Here is a 25,007-nt window from a genome sequence, read left to right on the forward strand (position 1 = left end):
GGCATTAGGGACGCCGCGGCGGAGGAGAGGAGCGCCCGTACACTGCAGCTTTATATGCCTCAATCCCTGTACACCCTCCCCCCTCCCCCCCCGTTCCTATGCGTCCCCTTCTATAACCCCTCTCGGTGATCACCGATTCTGTGTCTCTTTTTCCTTCCCGTCGTTGTCTTTCAAGGGAATAGCCGCCGCCAGCGGCGTGATGTATCGGTCGGCGTGCGTTACGCAGCAGTCGCGATCTCCCCCCCGCCCTCCTTCCTATCCTAACTGTTGCTTTCGTGTCTTTGTGTCGGCTCGCCGGGATCTATCTGTCCTATAGTGGGACCCGTGCCTCCCCCCTCTATAGGCAGGCGCGTGGACCCCGTCGCAGTTGCGGCAATGCTCGGGACGACGAGGCTCGTTCGTCGTCCCGCCGAGGCTCTGGTGTGCGCACGCGTCTGTTGGAGCTGGACCCGAGGCGCCCCCTCCCCCATCTCCTTCCCCCTGTCCTCTTTTGTTGGCACTGGCGACGCTTCTTTGTTTTGTCGGGCCCGTGGCGCCCCGCGAATATGGCGTTTGAATGCGAAGAAAAATGACCGCCACTGTTCGCGCGGGTAGGTCGCCGCCGGACGGACTGACCCGAGGCCGGAGCGAGAGTCCGACTTCGTGGCGCGGAGCACTGGGGGCTGCAAACGGGGGGACGGAAGCGGACGACGTCAATGGCGGACGCGAGACGGCCTTTAGGCACCGCTGTGTGATGCTTTGTGCCGGTCCCATTCATTTCTCGGGAGATTAGTTGGCTTAGCCGTGGAAATGCCGCCTTTTCTTCATTGTCCCGCGGTACGGAACTTCGATGATTTCTTATCGTTTTCCCGGCTTGTTGTCATTTTGCCGGAGAAACGCCTTGTTATTTGCGTGCTTGTGCTTTTCTTTTTCTCCCCCACCCCCTTTTTTTTTCGCAGCAAAAAAGGGGATGTCTAGTTCACTGTCGAAAATTTGGCAATTAGTCTGGTTATTGTTTTCCTTCTTGTCTCTCTAGAGGTTGTCGGTCAGCTTTCACTGCAGGCTCGTTTTCAGCACACATGCTTGCCTCGACTAACTATAGATCGTACAGAAGACGTGGGGTGCAGAGCAATTTGGTTGGCTTCCGTACACACCATTTCATCCTATATCACACCATTTCATCGGTCGACTATATCTGTCGCAACAGAAACAAGTGGGGACCGCTGAAAAACAGTGACGAAACGTTGACATGAATGTGGCTGATTATGACCATTATAAGCGACAGTGTATAGCGACGGAACAAGACAAACATTTCCACTCGTTTGGGCTATGGAACCTTCAGCAAGATGGTTCTGCCAGCGGCCTTGTGGACGAAACAAAAAGGCTAGCTTATGGCACCTCCTTACTTCTACTCCGATAACGATGATAATGACGAGTATAGCTATAACGACATGAACGTTCCCTTTGAAGCAGGGCGGTGGCACATATGCCCCCTAGCTTGTTCACTGAAACCTTCGGGTGTATTTCAATCTTTAAATTTGTGCAGGGAAGCGCACCTCCTCGACTGATGTGGTCAGTATATGCGGCATCGGTTGAGTTCCTCGGTGATTCTAGGTGCGCCAGTTTCGCAGTCACGCTTTCCAAAGTCTGCTCGAACACAGTACAGTTTACATATGTCTCTCGAGCGACTCCTCACCGTAGAAATTGCCGAAGAGCGATATTGAAGCTCGGTGAGCGGCTCCAGACATGGGCGGCACGCGGCTCTTGTGTATACAATACAGGTTGGAATCGAAAGGAACAGCCCCGAAAGAGAGAAAGAATACAATTGATTTAGATAGGGGTTGGTTGGCCTAATTCCTTCCAATCTACAAGGGCAAAAGTGAGCGAAAGGTGGGGGGAAGGGTGAATAATGATTATGGTAATAATATACACGTGACGAACGCTGGTTGTCAACAACGCAACGATCTCAAACCATTCATGTCCCAGTCCCGTGTTGCGCAAAAGCTGTAAAATAATAGGTGCCATTATTATATGTAACAGAGTCTAGTCGAGGAGCCCTATTGTCCGTAATAGCATTGCTATTTTATCAGCCGAAGAGCGACGTTTTCACGTGGCGTACGTTTTGCACGCGGCAAAAGCTGGCGGCGAGATTCGGATGAGCGGCTTTCTGCGTGAGATGTGTCACCGCATCCAGGCTCGGTCGTATCTGTATTGCTATGTGTATGCGTGTATACCGTCTATGTATAGTAAAGGCAACGTAATGTGAATCCGTCAGTCCATGTGTTCATGCTCTCGCTCATCTTCAACCCTTGTTTCCCCCCTCTCTCTCTCTCTCTCTCTCTCTCTCTCTCTCTCCCACGTTTATTTTCGTTTGCCGTTCCATCCGGTGAAGCGCACCGGGGAGTGCATTAGCATAATCTGCATAATCGGCGAAGAGCAAACACTTTGTTAGCGCCTCACATCGTCCGAGCGGACCCATTCTGCTTTATTAAGAGGGAAACCGCCAGCGCAGCAGATTAATCGCGGCGGTCTCTGCATGGAAAGGAAAAGAAACGATAAGAAAAAAAAGTGTAATAAGGGTGCGCAGACGCTGCTGCGGTTGGTAGGAAATTAAAGCGCAGAGTCAACACTCGAGACTGTTGAAATAGGACTTTTTTTTTCTTTTTCTCGATTATTTTATTATTATTATTATTATCGCGTAACGTTTGCCGTTCTCATTGCACGGCCAAATACTCATACGCGCAGTGGAATCGCCTTCCGAACATCCGTTTCTGATTGAAATGCCAAAGCACGGTGGAACATCGAAAATTCAACGAGAATATTTTTCTGACAAGGGTGACTGTTCTCTCTTTTTTTTTTTTTGCCGGCATTACGCTTTTGGTTCTCCCTTCGCGTCATTTGGTGCCGCCCAAACAAAACCGTTCGAAATCGGATTCGTTGGAGCATAATAACAGCTTGTGCAATTCCATTAGCGCGCCTATATGTGTACGCTCGACGCTGTGCCGAAATCGTTATGACGTTTTTTTACGCGGTGATGGATAAATGGCTGAATGCACACAAGAGCAACCCGATGAGCAGGCAGCGCGATCTGTCCACGTTTGTTTACGATGCTAATTCAGTAGGAAAGTATTGAGTTCCTTCTTTTTATTATATTTATATATTTTCTATCTTTCAGCGCGGGCTGGTGCCAGTGCAGCTCAGAGTGCTTGTATACCGAGTATCCGTATCCCTTGGCGCGGCGTATAGCCACGTGCTATAGAAGGCGTCCGCTCCTATATAAGACCGTGCAAATAAAGGCACGCAAGAGCACGTGCTCTAGCCGTATACACCTGTCGAGATTATAACGAGACGGCACTTGGGTGTGCGCTCGATTATAAGGAGGACGAGCGCTACATGCCTAGAGAGATGTAGCCAGTCTCTGAAGTAGTGACGGGAGCGCGTGAGGCTTCCCTCCCCAGCGTCGCCCGTATACAAGAGCCCAGCGCCCAATATCGCTCGTGTGCCTCGATTCGGGGTTCGCCTTCGCGTCTGTGCACTTGTGAGCGGCGGCGTGCTTTCTTTGATTTCGAGACGGCGTGAAGAAGGCGTCTCGGAAGACGGGCACCTCATTTTTTTGCTCTCTCCTTTTTCGTAAATGAGGTGCTGTCTCCGTTGGCAGCAGCGAAGTTCTTTCTTTTTTTTTTCTGTCTCTTTTTCCTCGCGTAACGTTTGTCCTGGCTCTCTTATATCTTGGAATGTTATGGCTGAGAATAGATAGAAGGTAAAAAAGAAATCCGCCTTGAAAGACGATGCAGCTACAAAGAAAAAAAAAGAATGATGGGGGTGTTTTCATCTGCGTTTGTGCGTGTGCGGGCGGGTACGCGCGCGCAGGCGTGCACGGTCTCTAATCTGGTTCACGATTTTGCGACGCTCGTTGCGCGCCTTCCGCGACGGGAACGGCGTTGTAGCTTTGTTTTCCCTTTGCATTTCCGCCACCCGCCGCCAGATGAGGGGGCGTTAGATGGAATGGGGTGAACAAATTCATTCGACCGGTTGTGGGCGGTTCGAAAGGAAAAAAAAAAGAAAAGAGAAATAGAGGGCGGTTCGTCGCGCCGCCTGCACCCCGGCTGCGCTGTTTGGCGGCAAAAGAAAGAAGAGCCCGCGGTCCTAGCACCGTCGTAGCCCTCTTCCTTCCCTCTTCGCTACTCGGTTCCATCGGTCCATGCAACGGTGCCAGGTGTACCGTCGGCCGGTCGGTGCGCCGCTTTGATCTCGGTCCCTTCTTCGCGCTGAGGCAGTCGGGGGGGGGGGGGGGGGGGACGGGGGGAGGAAGAGGAGACTTTGCCGTGGATAAACAGAGCCGGATTGTCTCATTATTGGCACGCACCTTTATGGCGCGCGATCCGCTGCTTCTCGCGTGCAATGTATCTATATAACAGGTTCCGTTTTCGCTATTGCAGAGGCTGGTGCCCACGCGGCGCTAGTTTTTTGTTCGCACGTGTCGCCTGTGTATACACGCGCACCGGTACTTCGCGTCCGCGTGGACTGCATCCGAGAGCTCTCTTGCGTTCGTGATTTCAGAGTGCCCTTTCCTACTTCTTCTGTCTCTCCTCTGCACTATGGCCCGCACTGTCGCTTAATTTCCTCTGGCAAACGCGCCCGCAGAAAATCGGTTGGATGTATACACTACATGCTGGGCAATTCATGGCTTTTTGTCCGTACTATGCCGACCATTGCCACTCCCACTTCCCCTCTTCCATTGTAAAGGGCTCCTCGTTTCCATTCAAGTCGTCGTTATGTCGATTCCCCCGTGTGCCGCAGCGGCGCGGTTTGCGCACGCTGCGTATTTGTGGCTGTCTACACTCCGACTCGATTTCCCTTTGCGATGGTTATAGTGGGGATGCGATGAAGCATTCAATCTGTCTTACGCTGTCAAGGTTTCGGTTTCACGTCTCCCACACTTTCGGCTATACCACCGAAATGTTCGATATCAGTCGAACAGGCTGCGTACGAAAGGGAAGAAGACTGGATTTGCTCCAAATATTTGTCAACCGCCATCAACGCTTCAATTTGACTTCACTGCTTATTCTCGTTCAGATCCAGAACTTTGCCTTGGCCAACTCACTGCTCATTGCCAGCGTCTCCCAACGTTAATTCAAGGTTGGTTGTTCGCGCAGTAAAATATGTGGAGCCATGGATATTGTCTCGGATGGTTCTTTTTGTCCATGAATTTCTTCGCGTTACGAAAGGAAGCGCTTTTGGGTGGCCTTGTCCCTTTCAGATATTTCAGATAAAGGATTCAAGTGCAGCTTTCCTCTTAAGTTGGCTCAGACTGACAGCTGCATGTTTATATCTACACACTCAACGCCTGTCGCAAGACAAATGTGGCATGCAGGATCGTATACGGGCACTTCGACGCCGGCGTAACGTTCGTTTGCGCGCTCTCCTCGCAGTGCCACGATTGCGCCTGCGTTCGCCAACCGCGCACTGAGGCAATCGACGAACGCCGTCCGTTGTGTTGGCGAGGCCAGCACTGCAGCGCCAATTGAGGTTCCTCGAAAGGACGGACGGCCTCGCGAGCTCCGGTGGCTTTCGTCGTGTACCACGTGTGAGGTTCGCGTCTCTAGCTTGCACCCCCCCCCCCCCCCCCTACCAGAGGAGGAACGGAGGGTCGCGACCCGGTGCTTTGCAGGAGTGCGCGGGCGCCTTCTCTTGGAAGGGGTCCAGTGCGGAGGAGCTGCTGCTCCTATTCCGGGAGCCCATTGTTGCGCGCCTGCCAAGCTACGCAGCGCGAGCCTTTTGTCTTGCGCCTCCTCGCCCTGCCAAGCCGTGGCTGCCTTCTCGCGGCCCGGGCCAGAGGCGGGGCCGCGACGATGGGCTCGCTCGCAGACACCGCGTCGGTCACGCCTGGCCGCTGCCGGCGCTGCGCGGAGAGAGAAGCAGACACTTGCGCGTGGCGGAGGAGAGAGAGCTGGGCCTCTGGTTCCTCGCGCAGTCGGTACAATATATTTCGCTCTCCAGTTCGCTACGCCTGTCCGCGCGAGGTCGCAGGTTCGACTACAACTGGCGCCGAGACCGGTTGCTGGTTGTTGAGACGCGGTTGCCGGCTTGAAACGCGAGTGTTTTAGTGCAAGCGATATTTTGGTGAACGGGTGTTGCTCCGGCCGGTCCGTTCACCAAGATACCTTTTTATGGATGCCTTGTAAGACCTTGTACCTCTTTAAACCCAAATTGCAGCGTGTGAGCACCGGCAATGACAAGTGCCCGAAAGGCTGTTGCTTTGTGTCTTCTTGCTGCAACTTAAAATTAATCAATGGTGAGGTTTTACGTACCGTGGCTATATATTCCTCGGTTGTCGAGACAGAGTAGAGTCGGATCCGGACGAATGGTGACCAGCAGGATAAAATTTTAACGGATAATTTTGCCGGTGGGTGCGAAAGCACACGTGTACTTAGATTTAGGTGCACGTTAAAGAACCCCCAGGGGGTCTAAATTTCCGGAGTCCCTCACTACCGCGTGCCTCATAATCAGAAAGTGGTTTTGGCACGTCAAACCCCATAATTTAATTTTTTATTTTACTTTCAGTGGCGGCTTGATTGGCTGACCCAGCTGAACGGGGTGCGACGAAAGAAAGAGCCACATCTCGCGTTAGCGCTATTGTTAGCGTCGCGTATTGTTGTCAAGTGCATTGACATTGATGCCCGTTTCTCCAGTGGGGCGTCGTGCTTTTGAGGCCACCTCACGCGAAAGTGTCCCCGTCAGCGACCAGATACATGCATCGCCAGTTTCCCAAATGAACACACCTCGACTTTCCTTGCGTCACAAGCGATCGACGAGCAACCACCACTCTTACGGCGCGCGACAAGCTTCCGTGTTCGCGAGTGCTTCTCGTGTTCGCGGATAACGACTCGCAAACATCGGCCGTAAACCGCTGCCGTCGACGAGGCGCGCACCCTGATCTTCGCGAAGGCGCACTTTCTATACGCGCTATTTCGCCGCGAGCCCTTCTTGCCTGTCGCTTGTTCAAACAGTCCTTGAAGCGCGCCCATCTACATGCATCTCGGAAGCGTTACTCGTCTTGACGACTTAAATGACCTTTAGGATACATCAAGAAACCCTTCTTTTTTTTCTTTCTTTCCGTTGCCGCAGCCCCCTAAGGTATGTTCTGTAGGTTGGTTGCAGGATCCGTTAAATGTGCCGACGAAGCGCAAAAGTGAACTCAGAATTCCTCGCCGGGCCGCCTTTGGATCCGCTTATTTCGCTAGGGGGGAAGGGGGGGGGGGCATGTCTTGCATGCTTCGTTTAGCATGCTGATCTGATAAGAGGACCACTTAGAATTCCGAAAGGGTTCCCGTATCTACATTGGGCTGAAAGCCATAATAATTCAAACGCATTCGCTGCTTTTTGTTAAAATTCTGCTTGCTCTTTCATGGGGATTGGCGAATGAGGTTTTTTTCTTCTGCGATAGAAGTATACAGTGAGTTTGTGTTCAGAGACTTTCCTTTCTTGCTTTTATTTCTTACTTTCCTTTTTTCTTACGGATTATTTTTAAACGCTCACGTGTACATGTCTGCGCGCATGCCTTTCGTGTGTGTTTCCGTCCGCGGATTGGCGTGTGCGCGCTTTTTTTCCTGGTACACATCGCTTAGCGGCGCCCGGATACGGTGGCTATATTTAGCAAAGCTTTCTATTGTGCCATCGGCTTTGTTTTTTTTTTCTTTTGTACAGCCTCTGTTTTAAGCGCATGAAACGGTTATGTTTGGCATGCGCTGTAGTACTTTTTTTTTTTGTCACACCGCGCAACGACACAAACATATATCGTTTTAAGCTATAGACGAACGACGTGATTAAGGCTTGTGGCCCTATAGTTTGGGGGAGAAATTCAGAAAAAAAAACGGCACAATTTCGCCATATATATGATCGCCGCGGGGCAGAATCGTATGTCTTCATCGCACGAGCGCTTCTTCCGTCTTTGGGGTCGGTCATCCTTTTCTTGCGGCGTTCCCAAATAGACGTTGCGAGCAGGCGCTCGTGTAGAGTATACGTGCGTGCCTATATGGCGTATAGTGGCCCGAAGCCTTGTTCGTTAACCTCGTTACAGCGCTGACCTGAACGACGTCGTCCTCGAGTGTGTGTGCGTGCGCGCCACGTGTATATGCTACAGGCACAGCTCGAGGCGTATCTCTCTATATGTATATATAGACAGCCACCTCGGCCGGCCCTGCAGAGAAGCCAATAACGTTCGCAGCGGAGGAAGAATGGCGTATGTAAAAAATAACGAACGTATCGATAAAAGAAACGAATAAAAAAAAAAGAAAGTGGCGCACGCGGAGGATCGGGCCCGCTCCTTGTTCGCGAGCAAAGCGGTAAAGGAAATGAGGAATTGAATGAGCAGGTCTTGAGGAGAAGAAGCCTGCTCCATACATACGTATTTATATCCAAGAAGTCCCCTCCTTGTTCTTTTCTCTCCGTACTTCACCGTCCTTTTCAGTCTTGTTCATCGGGAGACCGTGTTTCAGCAGGTCCAGAACCTCCGCCTCCCCCCCCTTCCATATTCCCCCCTCAACGCCTTCTCCGCTTCTTTGAATGAATTATAAATGACGGAGAAAAGGCCGAGCGCCGCGCTTCCCATCATTGGACTCTTTTATTCTTCTCCGCTCGGCTTCTCTCGCGTTATATGCCTTCTTTGTGTCGAGTCGGGACGAGCGCGTGTTCGCGATTCCACATAATAATACGGGGATGAAACGAACGCGTCTCTGTCGCCGGAATAAAAGAACGCGCATACAGTGTACGGCGATGGCGTTGGATGAGCACGAAATGAGCGCCCGCTGCACCCGGGCGGCCCGTCCTTCTTCGCCGGACGCCCTCCCCCTTCTTTTCCCCTCGTCTTCACTTCATCTTACTATGGACTCGTTGCCTCCTGTGCTCTGTGTTCTTGTGGACATAAAGAATACAGTTACTTCTCTTCCCCTCGAAACGTCTTTTCTTTTACCTCACCCACACCCCCTCCCGTCTCTCTCTCTCTCAGGTAATCTCTCGTGGCTGTCATCGTGTTCTTTTGTCGGAGGCCATCTTTCGTAGCAGCCAAAGTGCGCATTTTTACCTTCGTTCTTGACTTTCTTATAGTTTTCTTTCGCTCGCTCACGCTGTGAGCGTGTGCCGTCTTTTCTGCAGTAGCGCCGTGACATCTTTCTCGTTCGAGTGCTCATTTTCTCGGCCGGCATTGATTAGGTTTTGTCGCCGCTTTTGCCGCCCTCGCTGCTTCTCATTTGACTGGCCGCATGCAGCCACACAACTCGCTTCTTCTCTTGGCTTCCATTCCGTACGTGCGGCGTATTCTCGGTCGCGCTTTTACGGCCGTTTTCGTTCTCCGAGTAATCCGTGTATGTAGTACGTGCGCGCTTACTGACTGTGCACTTTCATCGGCGTGTCAGCGCCGTTTTCTTTGTTTCTTAAGTTCTTCATTTCTCGTCTGGGAGTCGCCATTGTCAATGATGGCCGGTGTTGTTTTCGACCGTCTCGCCTTCTGCTCCAAGTTTGCGAAAGCTACGTGCATTTGTTTTCTTTTGAAACGGTCGTGGCTGAACGTTCGCGCACTTCGCTTCGCCTGACGTCGATAGGGGAACGTTGAGTAAACAAGAGTGTTTTCGCGTATTCCCAGTATTTTGGAGAATGATACATCCGTGATGTCTTGCAGACGCGCCTTTTTTTACAGTTCCGAGGAAAGACAAAGGGTAAAAGGAACAGCGGGTTCCAGCCATTAGTATTGCGCTCGTTTATTTATGTATTTTTTAATGCAAGAGAAGAAAGAAATGAATAAACAAACAGTAAAGTAAACCTTGGGTGCACCGGCCCGCAGAGGCAGTCCTGCATTATGCATTCTATTAGCACACTTGGTAGCTTGCATAACATTCAATACGGCGCTTTTGTATTCTGTCATGACCTGTATTTACTGGTTGCGTGGCTTGCATGCGTAGGTCTTGATGAGTGCGAGGTCGCGGGGGCGAGTCCAAGCAGCAGCGAATGCATCGCGATTGTAACTGAATTCAAACACATCCGTGTAGTACAGTAATTATAGTTATGCGCACGTTTGAGATCGAAATTACAGTGTCAGTTTAATGCGTTGCTCGTTATCGCTCGTATATAGCCCGTGCGTATAATTTCGGAACGTTAATATATCCCATCATTCAGTGTAAATCTAAGTCCAGCCTCTTCGTGCGGAAACTTGCGTACACTGATAAGTTTGCCTCCTTTCTGCGTCGAACTCGAGAAAGGATAACATCCTGCGTTTCGACCTTGTATCCTGGTTCTCAAAAGGAAATGCGAACATACATACTTGCTAGTTAGCGGAGCACGCCAGTGTTTGTGCAAGCGCACGGCGGGCTGTGCGGCGCTGCATTGGACGTTCCTCAGAGGAGCAATTTCCTTTGACGCTCGTATAGACATATTTCCTCGACGTTTGACAGCGTTGTTGTTTTCCCGCTGAGCTGCGCGATTTCTAAAGAGGGGACACGTAAACCAGCACGGCGCAGTTAACGTGTTATCGCCGTTTACTTTAACCACTGCGAACGAAGAAGAAATACGAGGCAAACCCTGTCGTCCCTGTACAGGCAGCGAGCGACTGTATTGTGAGGTGAAGCCCCCCGACAAGGGAGCGCGCGCGCCGGCGGCTCTCATATGATTAGACCAGCTTGGAGGCCTGTGGAGCGCGAAAGGGTGTATGGCCTAAATAGAAACAAAGCCCTGGTGCTACCTTTCTAAACTGATCCGACCTCGTGAGAACGAAAAAAAGTTGAAGAGGCTGCTGCGCTCTTCGTTGTCGTCGTACGGCGCGGGAGGACGAGGAGGAGGACTCCGCAGGCAGAGATGCCGCGCGGCGCTGGTACACACGTCGCGTCGACCTGCTGCTGCCGAGCTCTCTTCGCGTACGTACGAGTCTCCGAGCGCGCGCATCAAGAAGAGGAGGCCTCCCTCGGGGGGGGGGAGTTTCATTTATTTCCGCTGTGCTTGAGCGACGATAAGATGGGCGCCGAGCGGCGGCATTCGAGCCGTGAAATGTGCGTGCGCACACGCGCCGGCCGCTCGTTGTTTTTGCATTGTTTCACCTGCGCCGGTCTCGGCGGCGGCCCGAGGTATCGCCGGGCCGCATCTCGGTCCCTCCTCCTGGACCCTGCCTTTTCTTCTCCAGGTGTATTTCGAGGGTGATCCGTCCCGCCGCCCCGAGCACGCGCGAAAGTTCTCCTTCGCCCGCTTTCTCTCGGACGAGCCTCACTGCACGCAACTGTCGGGACTCGACGACCAAGTTTCCCGAGCGACGAGTCGGCTGCAAAGACGCCCGCGGAGCGCTCGCGTTCACGTGCGCGCCCTGTGAGCGGCAGCGACAATGTTTTCTGGCATCCGCCGTCGCTCTCTTCTGGCTGATACTCGGCACAGCCTAGGGAGAGGCAGCAGAGGCTCTCGTTATAAATGCGAAAGCGCGCCTCCGCCGCTGCTGCGTGGCGCTTGGAAGTTGTAACTATACTGCGACTCCATTCTTTCTTGCCCGGCCACGACGGACAGGTTAGGCGGAGTTGTATTAATAGAAACGCCGCTCGAGACATAAAACGCTACATTTCTGCTTGAAAGCTTGGCTTTCGCCTCCGCCCTCTGCGTGCGAGCCACAGCGCAGATGCGAGGGCCTTATCGCGTCCCGCAGGGTTGCCAGTGACATTATACGGACCGCGTAGTGTCTTCTTCGCGGGGAGAAAACGCGGTGGCTGCTGTCTGCGCGTCCTTCAGGTGCGCCCGGACGGGACGTCGTTATTATTAGTCGTAGTTGGTGCTGACGAGTTCTGAATGGTGTTTTCATCCGGCCCCCACACCACCTGCTTAAGTCCACCAAGCGAGCGCAAGGAAAATATGGTTTCAAGACCACGGAGGGTGCGTCAGTGCGCAAGCTTAAGTTCCTCAGGGAATTTAAGCTTAGGGATAGCTTCATTTTAGGGTTGTCGCAAACATATTCCATGGAGGGGGTATGCGGCGAAAACAGTATAGAGTGCTGACAACTGCTTCATAATGGAATAGCTGCTTGTCTCGTACACGTATTTAACTCCGTTCGCCTTCATTGGATCACCGATGCTCGATGGATTATGCGTTATACGACCACTCTCAGCACGCCACAGACTTTCGCTCTTTGGATTACAGGACGCTGCAAGCGTCATTTTGATGCTGAATAACAAAGCTTTCATTGAGCATTAGCTATGTCGAACCGAGTGACGAAATTTGACGATAGGCTTTGACGCGCTGAGTATTTGGCCTCGAATACTGAGCAAGCGATCCTTAGATTTTCCAGACACTTATAACGGAAACCATCAAAGCTATGTATTTGCTGTAGTGCCAGCTCGTTGTCGGCCGATTCACGAACAGCTATATCAGCCGCTGGAAAATTGGTATGCGAAAATCGTTCAATAAGCATCAATCGGCAAAGAAACGCGCGACGGAATACAGGTTAAGTGAGTCGCCAGGTTGCCTCTATAGTGCTGAACCTCGGGTTAGTTGGCCTTCAATCACTTATATTTTCTGCGTGTCCTATAATATATGTATAATTCACAACATCGACTGAATAGGTGTCCAGAGGAGACAAACCTTAGCGTGTATGGCTACGACCGCCTTTCACCGAGAGAAAAGCTCGTCGAAGAACCCAAACCGTTCGCGAAGGTCTGTTTCTCTCGCAAGATGCGCGCATGTAGTAAAGCGACCGTGGCCTTGAAAACTCGAGCAGCCTTTTTCTCCGTGCCCTTTACTTGTTTCGATAATGCCCCCCCCCCCCCAGCCCTCCCAGGGGGGGGGGGGGAGGTATCTGTTCGCCCTCCATACCGAAACAAAAAAGTACACCTCCCCTCGCGTCAACCGTTTCCCTCCCTGCTCGCGACCTTCCTGCCGACGCGAAGCTATCTGCCTCAGCAACCCACCACCATGCCGGATGATGAGCCGGCCGATAGGGTGACGGCGGTGTCGGCGGCGGTGGTCGGGGGCTGGGTTCTCCCGCGCTTGTTTTCGACCCCGACAGCGAGACTCCTTTTGTTTCCCCCTCGGGCGTGTCTCACTCCCTTCCGTCTTTTAGCGCTCGACATCGCCGCACCACTTGGCTCGCACATGTGGTTGGCGGCTGCGGCGGGAATGCCGCCGCCGCCGCAAGACCGCCGTTGCGCGTGGGTGCTGCGGCCGAGCCAGCAACACGTGTGTGCGGGTCACCGGATTCGGAGAGAAAGGGACGGTGCCGACTCTGGGAAGCCGCTTGAGGACAATGTAAGCTTGGAAAAATCCCGGGGACGTGTTCTCGGCCGATCACTTTCGGCGATTCTGTCTATTCGGCACATTGCTCAGCACAATGCTCAGCTGCAGCCTGTCAGCTCATCCCGTTTTGTTCAACCAACCAAGAAGCGCGCACTGAAAGTGATATCGCCGAAAGTGACCGTTTGGGAATACGTCTCCTGAATCGCGAACAGGAACTGGTTGACCGGTTCGATCGTCACACGTCTCCAATCAGTCGAAGCGATTGACTGTAGCAGTATATATTAGAGGAAAGCTGGAATGCTGCGCAAACACTCACGGATGGAGCTTAAATGTCAGTTTTGGTGAAAATTAATTGACAAAAAATTGAGTGACATTAAAAAGCATCCTGTGTAAAGCAGCGAAATAGATTTGTTTGAGATTGCAAGTCTGCTGAGAGCTTGGAACATGTATCCGTTCTCGGTGGCCTTAGATAGTTCTTGCACAGGGGCACAGCTTATATTATACATACCGTCAACGTGCTCGGCGTTTGTGGACCAGGCAGTCTGTGACTGCTGTAAAGAACGTGATCATTGCCGTATCTCTTACCCAACGCTGTGAGGAGCCGCAGCCTATCTTTCGTGCATGGTTTTCCGACTGCTTTACCAGCGGGCGATTGCATGTCGTCTTAGTTTTGGTCAATGATGAAGGCTATATGGGAATAAATTGTCTTGTCTGAATGAAGTTATGTGAGTTCTCTGCAGTGCTTGCCGTACACACTGGCGATCGTCTTGGCAATATTTTTGTGAAACATAATGTAGCTACACGAGCGTTTCTGTATAATTCCTACTAAGGCCAGCAGTGACGGCGTGGAGTGTCCCGCATTCGTCACGCAACGTACACTGCTAATTAAGGAATATCGGCTGATTGGACTCAAGTGTACGACCCTTGACGATTGCCTGTTTCCGAGAGGGAGTGCTGCTCAACGTGACCCGGCCCATGGAGCCTTGCTAACTTTCATGCAAAAAACTTATTTGGCCTCCCGTTTGCGGACATTTCTTCCGTGTTCCTATTTTCTTTTGTCCGTGTCTGTTTCATTTGTTTATTTGGTATTTTCTTTCTTATTTCTTTGTTCCCTATCTCCTTTTCCTCTTCGCTTTTCATTCCCTCCTCCCGAAAGAGTAGGTAGGCGTCGTGCCCCTCTCGGTGTCAGTTGTCAGGTTGCTCTTTCCCTGTTTCCTTCGTGTGCTCTTATGTTTCCATATAATAACAATAGTAATAATAGGCTCGTAGCTATGATTCTGTGCCTTTTTGCCCTCTTGGAGCTTACAGGAGGTGCCCCTTTGATACGATGACCCTGGGACTGCTTTCTATAAAGGCGCCCGTTCACTTTTGTCTAATCAATGAGAACGGCTTAGTCTCAGTATATACACCCGCTGGAAATTTGTGGTCTTGACCGCAAAGGGAGCGATAGCGCCATCGAGTCTTGGAAGTATTGCGTGCCCACATACTTGATTAATACATACTCTCAAACAAGACCACAGCCCTCGAGCTCCATTAAGCGAGCGCGTACCACCGTTCGACTATACAGATAAGTAACAAGTGTACGGGTGCGCAACGAACGACTGCGATCGCTGTAGCTTCAGGAAGCCCGAGTCACAAAAGACTTCGGTACATATACGTGTATCAGCAGCAGCGAACTGGCCTGACCTTGTTCCGTTCTCTCGCTTTAATTCGAGCCGTTTCTCCCATCTAGACCAACCACTGCATGAGAGTTTGGGCGTGCCGCCTTTTGTTTCCAGCGAGTTAAAAAATACGAGATCGATGCCTTAGATTTCACCGCAAAGCAAGAACACGGGTGCCAGGCGGAAAGGACAAAAAAAAAGGGGGGGGGGGAAGAAAAGCCCACCTTGAGCAAGTATTTACTGCGCGCGCGCTCAGCTGGTCTGATTTTAGGTGACCATACTATACTACAGAGTTTTTTTACACTTTGGCTGCATTTCACGGTGTGCGTGCATTCGCTTCAAGGTTGACGCTGGCAAGAAAAAAGGGCGCGAAATCGCCCGATAACGCTGCCGGCTATATATGTTGTCCTCTCTGCTGCCGTAAAGCGCCTTGTGGGGAACCCATTCGCTCGCTCTTGTCTTCTCCAACGGCGGCGCCCGGTATACAGCGTCGTATATATATATATATATATGTGCGTATATCTGTGTTGAGAGCCTATAACGAAGGTGCGTGGTGTTGCGTGCGTACGTATATTGTTGTTCCTGAGCCAAGACGGCGCCGAATCTCCGGTCAAATCGAGCGCAAGACAACGCGACCGAACACACTCGCCTGTATATTTACTATCAACAGGTACAGGAAAGTGTACAGCGAAAGCTCCGATGCCAGCTGTATACATATACGCGAACAGGAGCGCGTGCCTGGCTGTCTCAATTTGCTTCGGGGGCATTTTTTTTTCTTTTTCAATCGACCTCCACTCGCGCTCTGGAATGCAACGAAGTCTGAGAAGGCTGCCTTAACTGTTTGTCTCATTTTCGAATCTTTCTTCACTTTCTTTGGCTTCGTTTTGCTTTTATTCGTGTGTATATATTCCTGGCTTGCCTCGTGGGGACATTTACATCGTTTTGACTTTGGCGTTCTTTCCCTCGTAATTCTTTTTTGTTTTTCTGCTTCTTCGATAAGTTTTGTTCTGCTTTCAATTCTGATTGCGTCGTGGCGGGGCTATTTGGAGGTGGAAATTATACCGGTGCAGTGGCCGCCGTTTGTTTTCTCCTGCGTTTCGCGATATTTGCTGGGTGTTGGCATAATCAGCGTGCCACTGTACTGCTCGAGTCGCAATGTCGGCCGCGGGTACGTACGTATGCGTATTCGGAGCAGGCGGCGGCGCTGTTCGACGATAAGGTGCGTATACTCCGACGCGGGTGTTAGGTTCAGGGTCGATTGCGCATAGATACACGCTTCGCCGTACTTTGTTCTCCGGGACTTCGGGGACTACCGCGCTATTGTTTCTCTCCGTCTCGACTTATAGCCGATCTTTGTGGATGGCGGTTCAGTTTCCTTCGCGAGCGAAAAAAAAAAAAATCTTAAGTGTACTATGCATGAGTCGTTGTTGGGTGGAAAGCGTTTGTCTGTGGCGCAGTACGCCTTCTTCGCATATACTAGTACCGTGAGATAAACGTGTAATCTAAGGACATATGACCCTCTTTCTTCTTTTTTCGCAATATCTTAGCCCTCTCGCGCGGTATAGTTTGAACGACTTTTCTTGTAGCGCGACAACATCGCAGAGCAGATTCCCGTGCCGCAAAGCGGGCTTAGATTTTTCAATATACTCTTGCTGTATCATACTTGTTTTATATCGGCAGCACGTTGCCGAGGGTCTCTCCAGTAACTGAAGTTTTTCGATTAAATTGTGGCTACTGGTATTCTGGGTGTTGCCTCGAATATTGCTATCCTTTTCTTTTTTCATTTTCACTTTCGTAACGAATCACTAAGGCTCTGCAGCAGAAAATGGCGCATACTTCGACCTCACTTATATCACACGAAAGTGCAGCATTGTGCAAGATTGGAGCCAGAGCACGGCGAAACGATGCGACGTCGTGGGCGGGATCTTTCGAACAGTTCAACAATCGTGGTCGGCCGAGAAGAACAGTGACTTTCCTCGACGAGGGAAAGCGGAAAAATAAGTGCACTAAAAGTGGTTTTTGAGTGCTGTGGAGGTGTGCTACGACTGGCACGTGCGCTCTTGCTCGTACTAGTAGTCGTGCTAGTACGTGTAAACTCTCACCAGTGTAAATGTGTAAATAAACCGTTTTCTCGTTCCTTGGACGTCGCTCCGGACTTCTTGATCGCCCGGGGCCTGGCACATCACCAGCCACGGAAATATAATCACCGCTCAGACACCCGAATCGCAACAGCCGTTGTATAGTGGTAAGGTATTGCGCATGCTTCGTGGGAGCCGGGTATGGGTAATCACCCGTGCATGCCAATAAGGCTGATAACGTTTTCACGAAGTGCTGCTTTTAGGAAGCGCTGGACGGTTATACTTGCGAAGTTGTGCAGCAAGCATATTATAGGGGTCAATAAGGTAGCGTACGTCGATGCAGGGACCGTTTCGACACGGCGGAGACGAGACAGGCGGGCGACGACGAGGGGCTGGCAACCAAAACACACTCGCAGGTCTGTATGGAGAAGGCACACACACAGCATCAACATGGGAGAGAGAGAGAGAGAGAGAGAGAGAGAGAGAAACGCGCTTTCCACGCACGCACGCACTATTGCTCCGGCGAAGAGGCGCCGGCGCAGTGGTAGTTCCGCGAAGCGAAGAAAAAAGCTCGGCCGCGGCCCGACGATCGGTTCACGGAAAAGGGCGCTTCTTCTCGGGCAGAAGCCCGAACAGGAACCATCCGGGCCCGCTGTCAATGATTCGGGGGAGCGAAGCCTGCCGACGACGGCAGCGACGACGCGCGCGCGACGCTGGATGGGGCTGTCTGGCTGGGCTCGCGCCATGGGCCTCCGTTCCGCGCTCCCGGCGAGACGAGAACGCAGCTCTATATACCGCGACGAGTGTGGGCGCGAGACCGGCTGTTGTGCGCTCGAGGCGAACGCGATACGAGCTGAGCGAACTCGTGGAACCAGGAAGGAGCCGGTCGAGTTCGTGTAAACTCGAGAAGAAAGCAGTACCCTCACCTCTCCCCCCACACCTCCCCGTTCCAATCCCTCCTTGCACACGTATACATGCGCTCCGGTGCTGAAACTGCGACTGCGACCCCTCCTTTTTTTTTTGTCCTTTATAGCGCGCTTGAGTAACGTACTGAAGTAGAGAAGAAAACTGAAACCTCTCCGGTTGCGTCACACATTGAGCTCGAACCCGTGGATGGAGGCCCGTTACAACGCAGCTTATACATGTTAGGCTTGTTCGTGTATACTTGTAATTTGAAAACATTGCAACGCATACAAGCACACAGCGACAAAGAAGTTATCACGTTAACGCACCTTGTTGTCTTCTTTGCGTGCGTGCGTGCGTGCGTGCTTCTCGGTGCTTGTCCTGTGCACTGCAGCGTAGCACTCTTTCTTGCCTTTTGGGTTATCACAAGTGACGGCAATCGAGACTAGGTAGATTGTGACCTTTGATGCTGTAAGATCGAGCCCAGTTTTCTCCTGGTGAATGAGACCGACCAGGGTTTAGCAAGGATCTGCCTTGAGGATAAGTCTAGCTCCTTGATTTTATATCCTTCGTAACTACAGAGGGGGTGAAGTGGGTATTACATTAAAAGTAGCGGTATCTTTGTTGTTGCCGACTTACCAAAAACGCGGTCTACGATCGAGGTACTTCGCAATGGTCTATGGAATTTAGAGTTCCAATTTTCAAAATGCGTTTCTATATGTAAGAGTGCGCGCATTGCGCAATATATTTTCCTACAGTTAATCTGTCATATTTAGGAACTATCCAAGGCTGCTTGTTGCGTAGTAATTAGTTAGAAAAGGGCTGAAATGTTCTTGTCTTATGCGATCTGTAATGTGACCGGGGTTTATGAGAAAGTTTCGCCTACACCGATTCCCTCAGTGCGTGGAATCTGCGCGATTTTTTATCCCGGCACGTTGCCGCCATATTTAATTGTCAAGTCAAATTTCCAAACGATGTGGTGGTTTCAAAGAGAGAGGGCTAGGTAACAGCAGAGAAGAGACAGGGAAGGTTTAACAAGAAAGAAAGAAAGAAAGAAAGAAGGAAAGAAAGAAAGAAAGAAAGAAAGAAAGAAAGAGAGGTAGAAAGAAAGAAAGAAAGAAAGAAAGAAAGAAAGAAAGAAAGAAAGAAAGAAAGAAAGAAAGAAAGAAAGTTCAGTTTCTAGCCTTCACGGGGGAACGGGAAGTGAAATTAAAGAGATATGAAGAGAGTAAGACGGAAGCAAGGAAACGTAAATCGTCGCACGAAATTTTGAGGTGGCGCATACAAGTTCTATGTCGACTGCGCTCACACAGTCGTATGCACGCTTCGGCGTTTCGATGCTGAGTAGATTCGAACTCTTGCCGCGGCGGCTGCATTCCGTTGAATGTGGTGAATGCGAAAGCCGCGTTGCATTTTCAATTAAAACTTAAATCCACTGTTTAATTTACACGCTTGTCAAAGGACCCGAGTCAGCAAAGGTAGTTCGAAGGCTTCCAATGCCAAGTCCGTCTGCGTCCGCATCGCAGTCTGCCACTTAGTACTGTTACCGCAGCAGCCTTTGTCTGTATGGTCTTCGCGTCGAGAGCCGGACACACGAAGACGCGGCAAGGTCATTGTTCTGTGCACCGTTTTTTTTTTTCGAGCAATATGGAAGTGTAACTGCAGGCTTCATTCGTTCAGCTCCGTGTAACCGTTTGGCGCGCGCGTGCTGCAGGCTATCAAATTTCGCGATACCTTATTTTGCTTCCCTTGTATGGAGCGCCGCACGTCCTTCGAAGAGCTATTCCTGCGCACACGGTGTAAGCACCGGTATGTATTAACCATGTGGCCGCAAGCTGATATGTCAATAAATTTCTCGCTGTTAGGTGCCTGCTTAGTCCTGTTAACCGCGTATACCCGAAGGACAGCGGGTTCGGATAGCGATACTCCCTTATACTGCTTGATACATGGCCGCGGGAAATGCGGCAAATAACCAAAGCCATTTAACGCTCACTGCATGACCTCTGAACGTTGTCAGTACTAATAAAAAAAAGAAAAAAAAAGAGGAGAGTCTTACAGTTCCCCGCATCAATCTTGAGAACCTCTTCATATAACGCAACTATAGGCGCCGTGCATCACTTCTTTTCTTTCCGCGCGAGATGGCAGAACAGGCAGCGCGGGGGCGGCTCTATAGTAATAAAACGGGTATACTGTGCCTGAAAAGAATAATCGCTCGGTTACTAATGAACAAACACGCCGCCGCTCGCTTCTCGGTGGTGGCAGAAATGCTGCAGCCCATCAGTATTTCGTAGGAACAACACGTATATATATACTGCGAGCTTGTCGCAACGCATCGTCGTATATCTCGTGGGGGTCAAACGCGGACGAGCCGAAGTCCAAGGGTGTTTGCTGCATGCAGCGACCGGTCGTCTTTTTTACTACACTGTATTTTTTTCCCCTTTCAGTTTCGTGGAAGTTTGTGTCCTGTGCGAGCCCGTCGTCCTAGAGACAGAGGGAGAGTAGAAGAAATAAGAAAGAATGATGGCGCGCTGGTATATACGACATCAGAATTGCAAACGGCCGCGCGTTGTTGCCTTGGTCGACGTCGCGCTTAATGAATATGCGTTAGCGCAAACCAGCTCGCGCAAAGCTATAGCCTTACAACGGTCCGCGGCCGAATCGCCTCTGCATCGCACGTGTGGCTTGCGAGAACAACCGCGGAGCGAAGCTCGGATGACCAGCCGGCGGTGCATAGCTAACGCCGCTCGGACGCGGTGCTTCGCATGGTTTCTAAATTTCCAAACCGCTGATTTCTAAATCGCGAGCACTCGCGTTATAGAAATGGAGAGTGCGACCCGCCTCGGCGATCGCGCGCGACGGAATATTGCGCAAGGAGACGGACGACCGCGACCGCGTCTATCGTTTTCAAAAATGCGGATTCGTTTCCCCATCACGATCTTTCAGGGAGGCTGCAGTGAGCGCACATTTGGCTGCGGGTTCACTGGGTCAGTTGTGAATGTGTTTGTGTGTGTGTGTGTGTGTACGTGTGTGTGTACGTGGAAGCGCACAGAAACATATAAAGCTATATACCAAGGATTCGTGGTACAGCTTTTGGACCGAGTTCATGAGTATCGGTTCTCGAGTTCTGCCTATATGCGGGCGCTGGAAATTGATGCTTTTTTTTTTCTTTTTCGCTTTCTTTCTGCATCTCTCCAACGAACGCCACCCTGCCGGACAAGCCCGCTTAGTGCTGAAGCCTCACATGCGTGCCCGCTACCGCGAGGCTAAACCTGAACTCAGATTAAAATTGCTTCGCTATAGCTTTACATTTGTTGTACAGAAACATTTCTTATAGGTTATCTTATCGTCGGCGAAAGGGCTTGCGATTCACGAACGAGTGCTATCCCTTTCCTCCCCTCCCTCTCCATATTAAATATAGGTTCATTTTATTTTTATTCTTTTCTTCTCATATATAGCGTCAGAATTTCCTACTGCAGTTAAGAGAAAAATGTACGGCATCGCTAGTAGGCAACAGCAGACGCAGTTACGGTAGCGGTCGGCGCCGCATTGCGCAGTGAGAAGCGTGTAAACTCAACTTTTTAAAGCGAAGCTAACTTTCCCAGATATGAAAGTGCACAAATACAAATGTACACGGGAGCAAACTAATTCCAGTGTAGAACGACCTAGAATTGAATAGTGAGGCGGGTCAGTATAGCGTTCCGCGCATCGCGAATGGATGCGCTAAAGCTGGACCGAATAAAGAAGTGTATATAGAAAAGAGTGTTCGCCGCCTATAGGAGTCGAAATCTCTGCTAATTCATTATGGGCTGCGCGCATACTTTGGCACTCTTAAGTTATCTCCCTGCCGCGCTGTGCCACGTAGTGGACAGCAGTTTACAGAACGTGACACGGGTTGGCGGCATCAGTGGCGCCACAGGGGTGCCGGCCTGCGCTGCTCGATATGTGCGGCGGCGGCGTTTATGCTATGCATGGCTGCAAGGACGCCAAGGACGGTTGCGCAAGCCGTTCGCAGGCATGGTCAGCACAGCACTGCTGCAGCAGCAGGCACTGCGGCTTCCGACCAGTCGTCGGCGCATGTCGCTGCATCCCGATAAGAGCTATATGCGGTGTCTCGATGTTAGCGCCGCCTCCGACAGAGAAGCGTGGTACCGAGGCGCCCTATAATGAGAACAAGAAAAAAAAATAGGTATGGCTTCGAAGAAAAGAAAACGCCGAGCGTGGCAATCGCACGCGCCACCTTGGTCCTTTCTCTTTACCACTATGGCTCTTGCGCCTTTTTTTTTTTTCTGTTCGTTCGCTTGTCAGAAGGCTACCCTGTACCGTATTCCCGGCTTCCATTCGTGGTCCATCGCGTCTACTCTCTCTCTCTCTCTCTCTTTGTGCATGCGCGCACGCCCGTCTGTGTGTGCGTTTGTGTGTGTCTGTGTGTACACACCTTGTACGTCCCGCGTCCTTCAGTGGTTGTCGTGTGCTGCGGACCGATGACATATCTGCGCGTGTCGCCCTCGCTCGTCGAGCGCGTCTATTTTGATCGAGGGGCATTAATGCGACACACGTCGCGCACACGAACCCGAATGCACGGCCGGAATGGACAAAACGAGCATCGATGTCGCAACGGCCGCTCGCGTGCAGCCCCCCCTCCCCCTCCCACTCGATCCCTGCTTCCCTCGCTCGCTGTCGTTCTGTCGGTGTGTCCGGCGCCGCGAATGCAGCAGTCTATAGGCGCGCGCACTTTCGTGGAGTGTCGACGAGACGCGATAAGGTCTGCGAGAGATGGCGTTGGACGAGGCGTGCTTGTGGGTCTGTCTCTCCGAGCGATTCGGTCGCTTTGCGCCTCGTAGTAGTACATGTTCCACTCTTTCGAAAACACGAGCGATCTGGGCTTCGGCGCATGCTAGCCGTGGGTGCGCCGTTCCGGCGAGATAGCGCTACGCAACTTGGATCCAGCAGCCAGACTGGCGGAGCGAAAAGCGCCGACATTCCGCAAGGGCCCCTGCCTCTCTTGGAATCTGCTGGATCGATGCCGGTTCGTCGAAATGACTCCTGTAAATCGAGACACGTGTATAGAAACCGGAGTGGGCCTCGGTTACATTCAACTTTCTGTTGCCCGGATGGGGACAATTGGAGTCGTAGCAGAATATCACATTGCCAATGTCCTGGACTAGATTCTCTGTTTGTTTACTTGTTTGTTTGTTTTGTTAATTGGTTGGTTAGTCCTTTGGTAGGCTGTTTGTTTTTTTTCCTTCCTTTATACTGCATTTCTCACTCCAAGTGTTTTGACTGCCACTGGGCAGTCAAAAAAACACTCGGAGTGAGAAATGCTGCCCTGCAGGAGCGGACGCCTTCGCTCTCCTGACGAGAAGTGCAGACTGGTAAATTTAAGCACCAACGCGGAATAATCTGCATATGCAATCAGAAGAACTGGAATACGAAGCATGCAATGTCTAGCGCGTGTCTCGCATTTGTTTCTTTCCTCTTACTTCAGAAATGGGCAACAATTCCGGTTCAAGTGCGTTCTCCGCGCTGCACTGCCCAAAACTTGGCGTCGATTAACTTACGACTTTCCCTTTCGGCCGATAGAGCTAGAAAAGAAAAAGAAAAGACGCTCTGGAGGAAGCGGGGTGAGGGCAGGAGAAGAAGACAATTTGAGGTCGTCGATCACTTTAGGTGCTCTCAGGTTAACGCTTTTTTTTTTGCGTTCCTCTAAATCTGCACAAAGTCACCGGAGAACCCTCTGGCTCAGCTGTTACGGCACGTATTACTGCGCGCTGCAAATGCGCTGACTGAACAGATATAAAGCGTAACATGGGCGGCGCGAAAAGAATGAGTGCAGCTTTCACTCCCTTTCTTTTTCTTTCCCTCTTTCAAACTGCGCATGCGTAAAAGGCTGACGTGGTCTGCAGGTGAAGCCAGCACCTAGCTAGCACTTAATTTCTCGGAAATTCTTTCTCTTCCAGAAGTCGTTTATTTTTCCAGTCCGTTGCTTGTCTGCGCGCGAAATTAAACCCCTCGCAGCGTATTAGCCCTATCCCTTTCATTTACCTCTGTGTGGCCGTTACCTTTCTTTCTCTTTTCCTTTCTTTCTTTTTTCCCTTTCTTTCTTTCTTTTGAAGTGGAGGAAGAGAATGTGTGATGACCGTGATGATGCAGCAGTTGTTTTCTCCTTGCACGTGCTTACAAAAGAACAACCAGTGGCACTGCTGAAGTGCACGTATACTCTCTGTGGTTTTCTGTAACGATGATTAGCAATGTGGCATAGTGCTGTATAACGCCGCCTTAATGAGCTTTCAACACGACGAGAGAAAAAAAAAGCCTGCAGAACACCAAACTGATGGAGAAAGGAAGAGAAGCAGATCCTCTAGCAGGCCACTGAGGTTAAAGCTTTGTGTTTCATATCACTTTACTTAGTTATATATATATATATATATATATATATATATATATATATATATATATATCACCCGCAGTGTAGGGTAGCAAACCGGATGCTGTTCTGGTTGACCTCCCTGCCTTTCCTACCCTTGTTTTCTCTCTCTCTCTCTCTCTCTCTAGCAATATTGCGAGACAAGAACGACTGATGATGAAAGATATAGTTTTTTCATCGAAACAGGTCCAGAACCGCATTCAACGCATACGCGAGAATAAAAAAATAACAATATCAATCGTCCAGCGTTTAAGCGGACGGGGGCCTGGGGTCACTCGCGGATGCGGGCCCACGTCGGGTCATCACAAGGTACACGGCGTGCTTCGCGGAGACATGAAGTAAAGCTACTCTGTTGCGCACACTCGGAAGGCCTCCAGTCGCATGGATATACCTTTGCTCTGCTAATATAGCTGTTCCGGCACCTGTTCGTCCTTTGACCGAAGATCAATTAATTTCTCGCCAATTAGGAGACAAACTCCGCCAGTCGTTATCTCTTTATCGTCTTTTTTTTTTTCGATACTGCAGCCAAGCGCGTAAACGAAGTGCACGAGCGTTTCTCAAGGAGACCAGCGTCACGCAGCCAGCACGCACGCAACAGAAGACCACGCGACCTTGCATCCGCGGATTTATCTTTTGAGCATTGTCGATGCACGAAGCAATTTGCTTGTGCAGAGTTCAGCTTCGTTTGGATTACTGTCTCTCTCATTG

General features: G+C 50.9%; 1 protein-coding gene across 9 annotated transcripts in view; it reads left to right on the forward strand.

The window, feature by feature from the left end:
- The window catches only part of LOC139057471 (transcription factor Sox-5-like), an 884,741-nt gene that overhangs the window by 666,303 nt on the left and 193,431 nt on the right, over positions 1 to 25,007 (forward strand). For 3 of the 9 annotated variants that reach the window (XM_070535786.1, XM_070535787.1, XM_070535796.1), the window contains exon 1: positions 16,058 to 16,113. The exons of the other annotated variants lie outside the window; for them this stretch is intronic. In XM_070535786.1, coding sequence (XP_070391887.1) covers positions 16,073 to 16,113 — 41 coding nt within the window. In that variant the 5' untranslated portion in view covers positions 16,058 to 16,072. Of the gene's footprint in view, positions 1 to 16,057; positions 16,114 to 25,007 lie in introns of those variants that run through there. 9 annotated transcript variants of the gene reach the window in all.

This window comes from Dermacentor albipictus, chromosome 3 (assembly GCF_038994185.2).
Source record: "Dermacentor albipictus isolate Rhodes 1998 colony chromosome 3, USDA_Dalb.pri_finalv2, whole genome shotgun sequence".
Lineage (NCBI taxonomy): Eukaryota > Metazoa > Arthropoda > Arachnida > Ixodida > Ixodidae > Dermacentor > Dermacentor albipictus.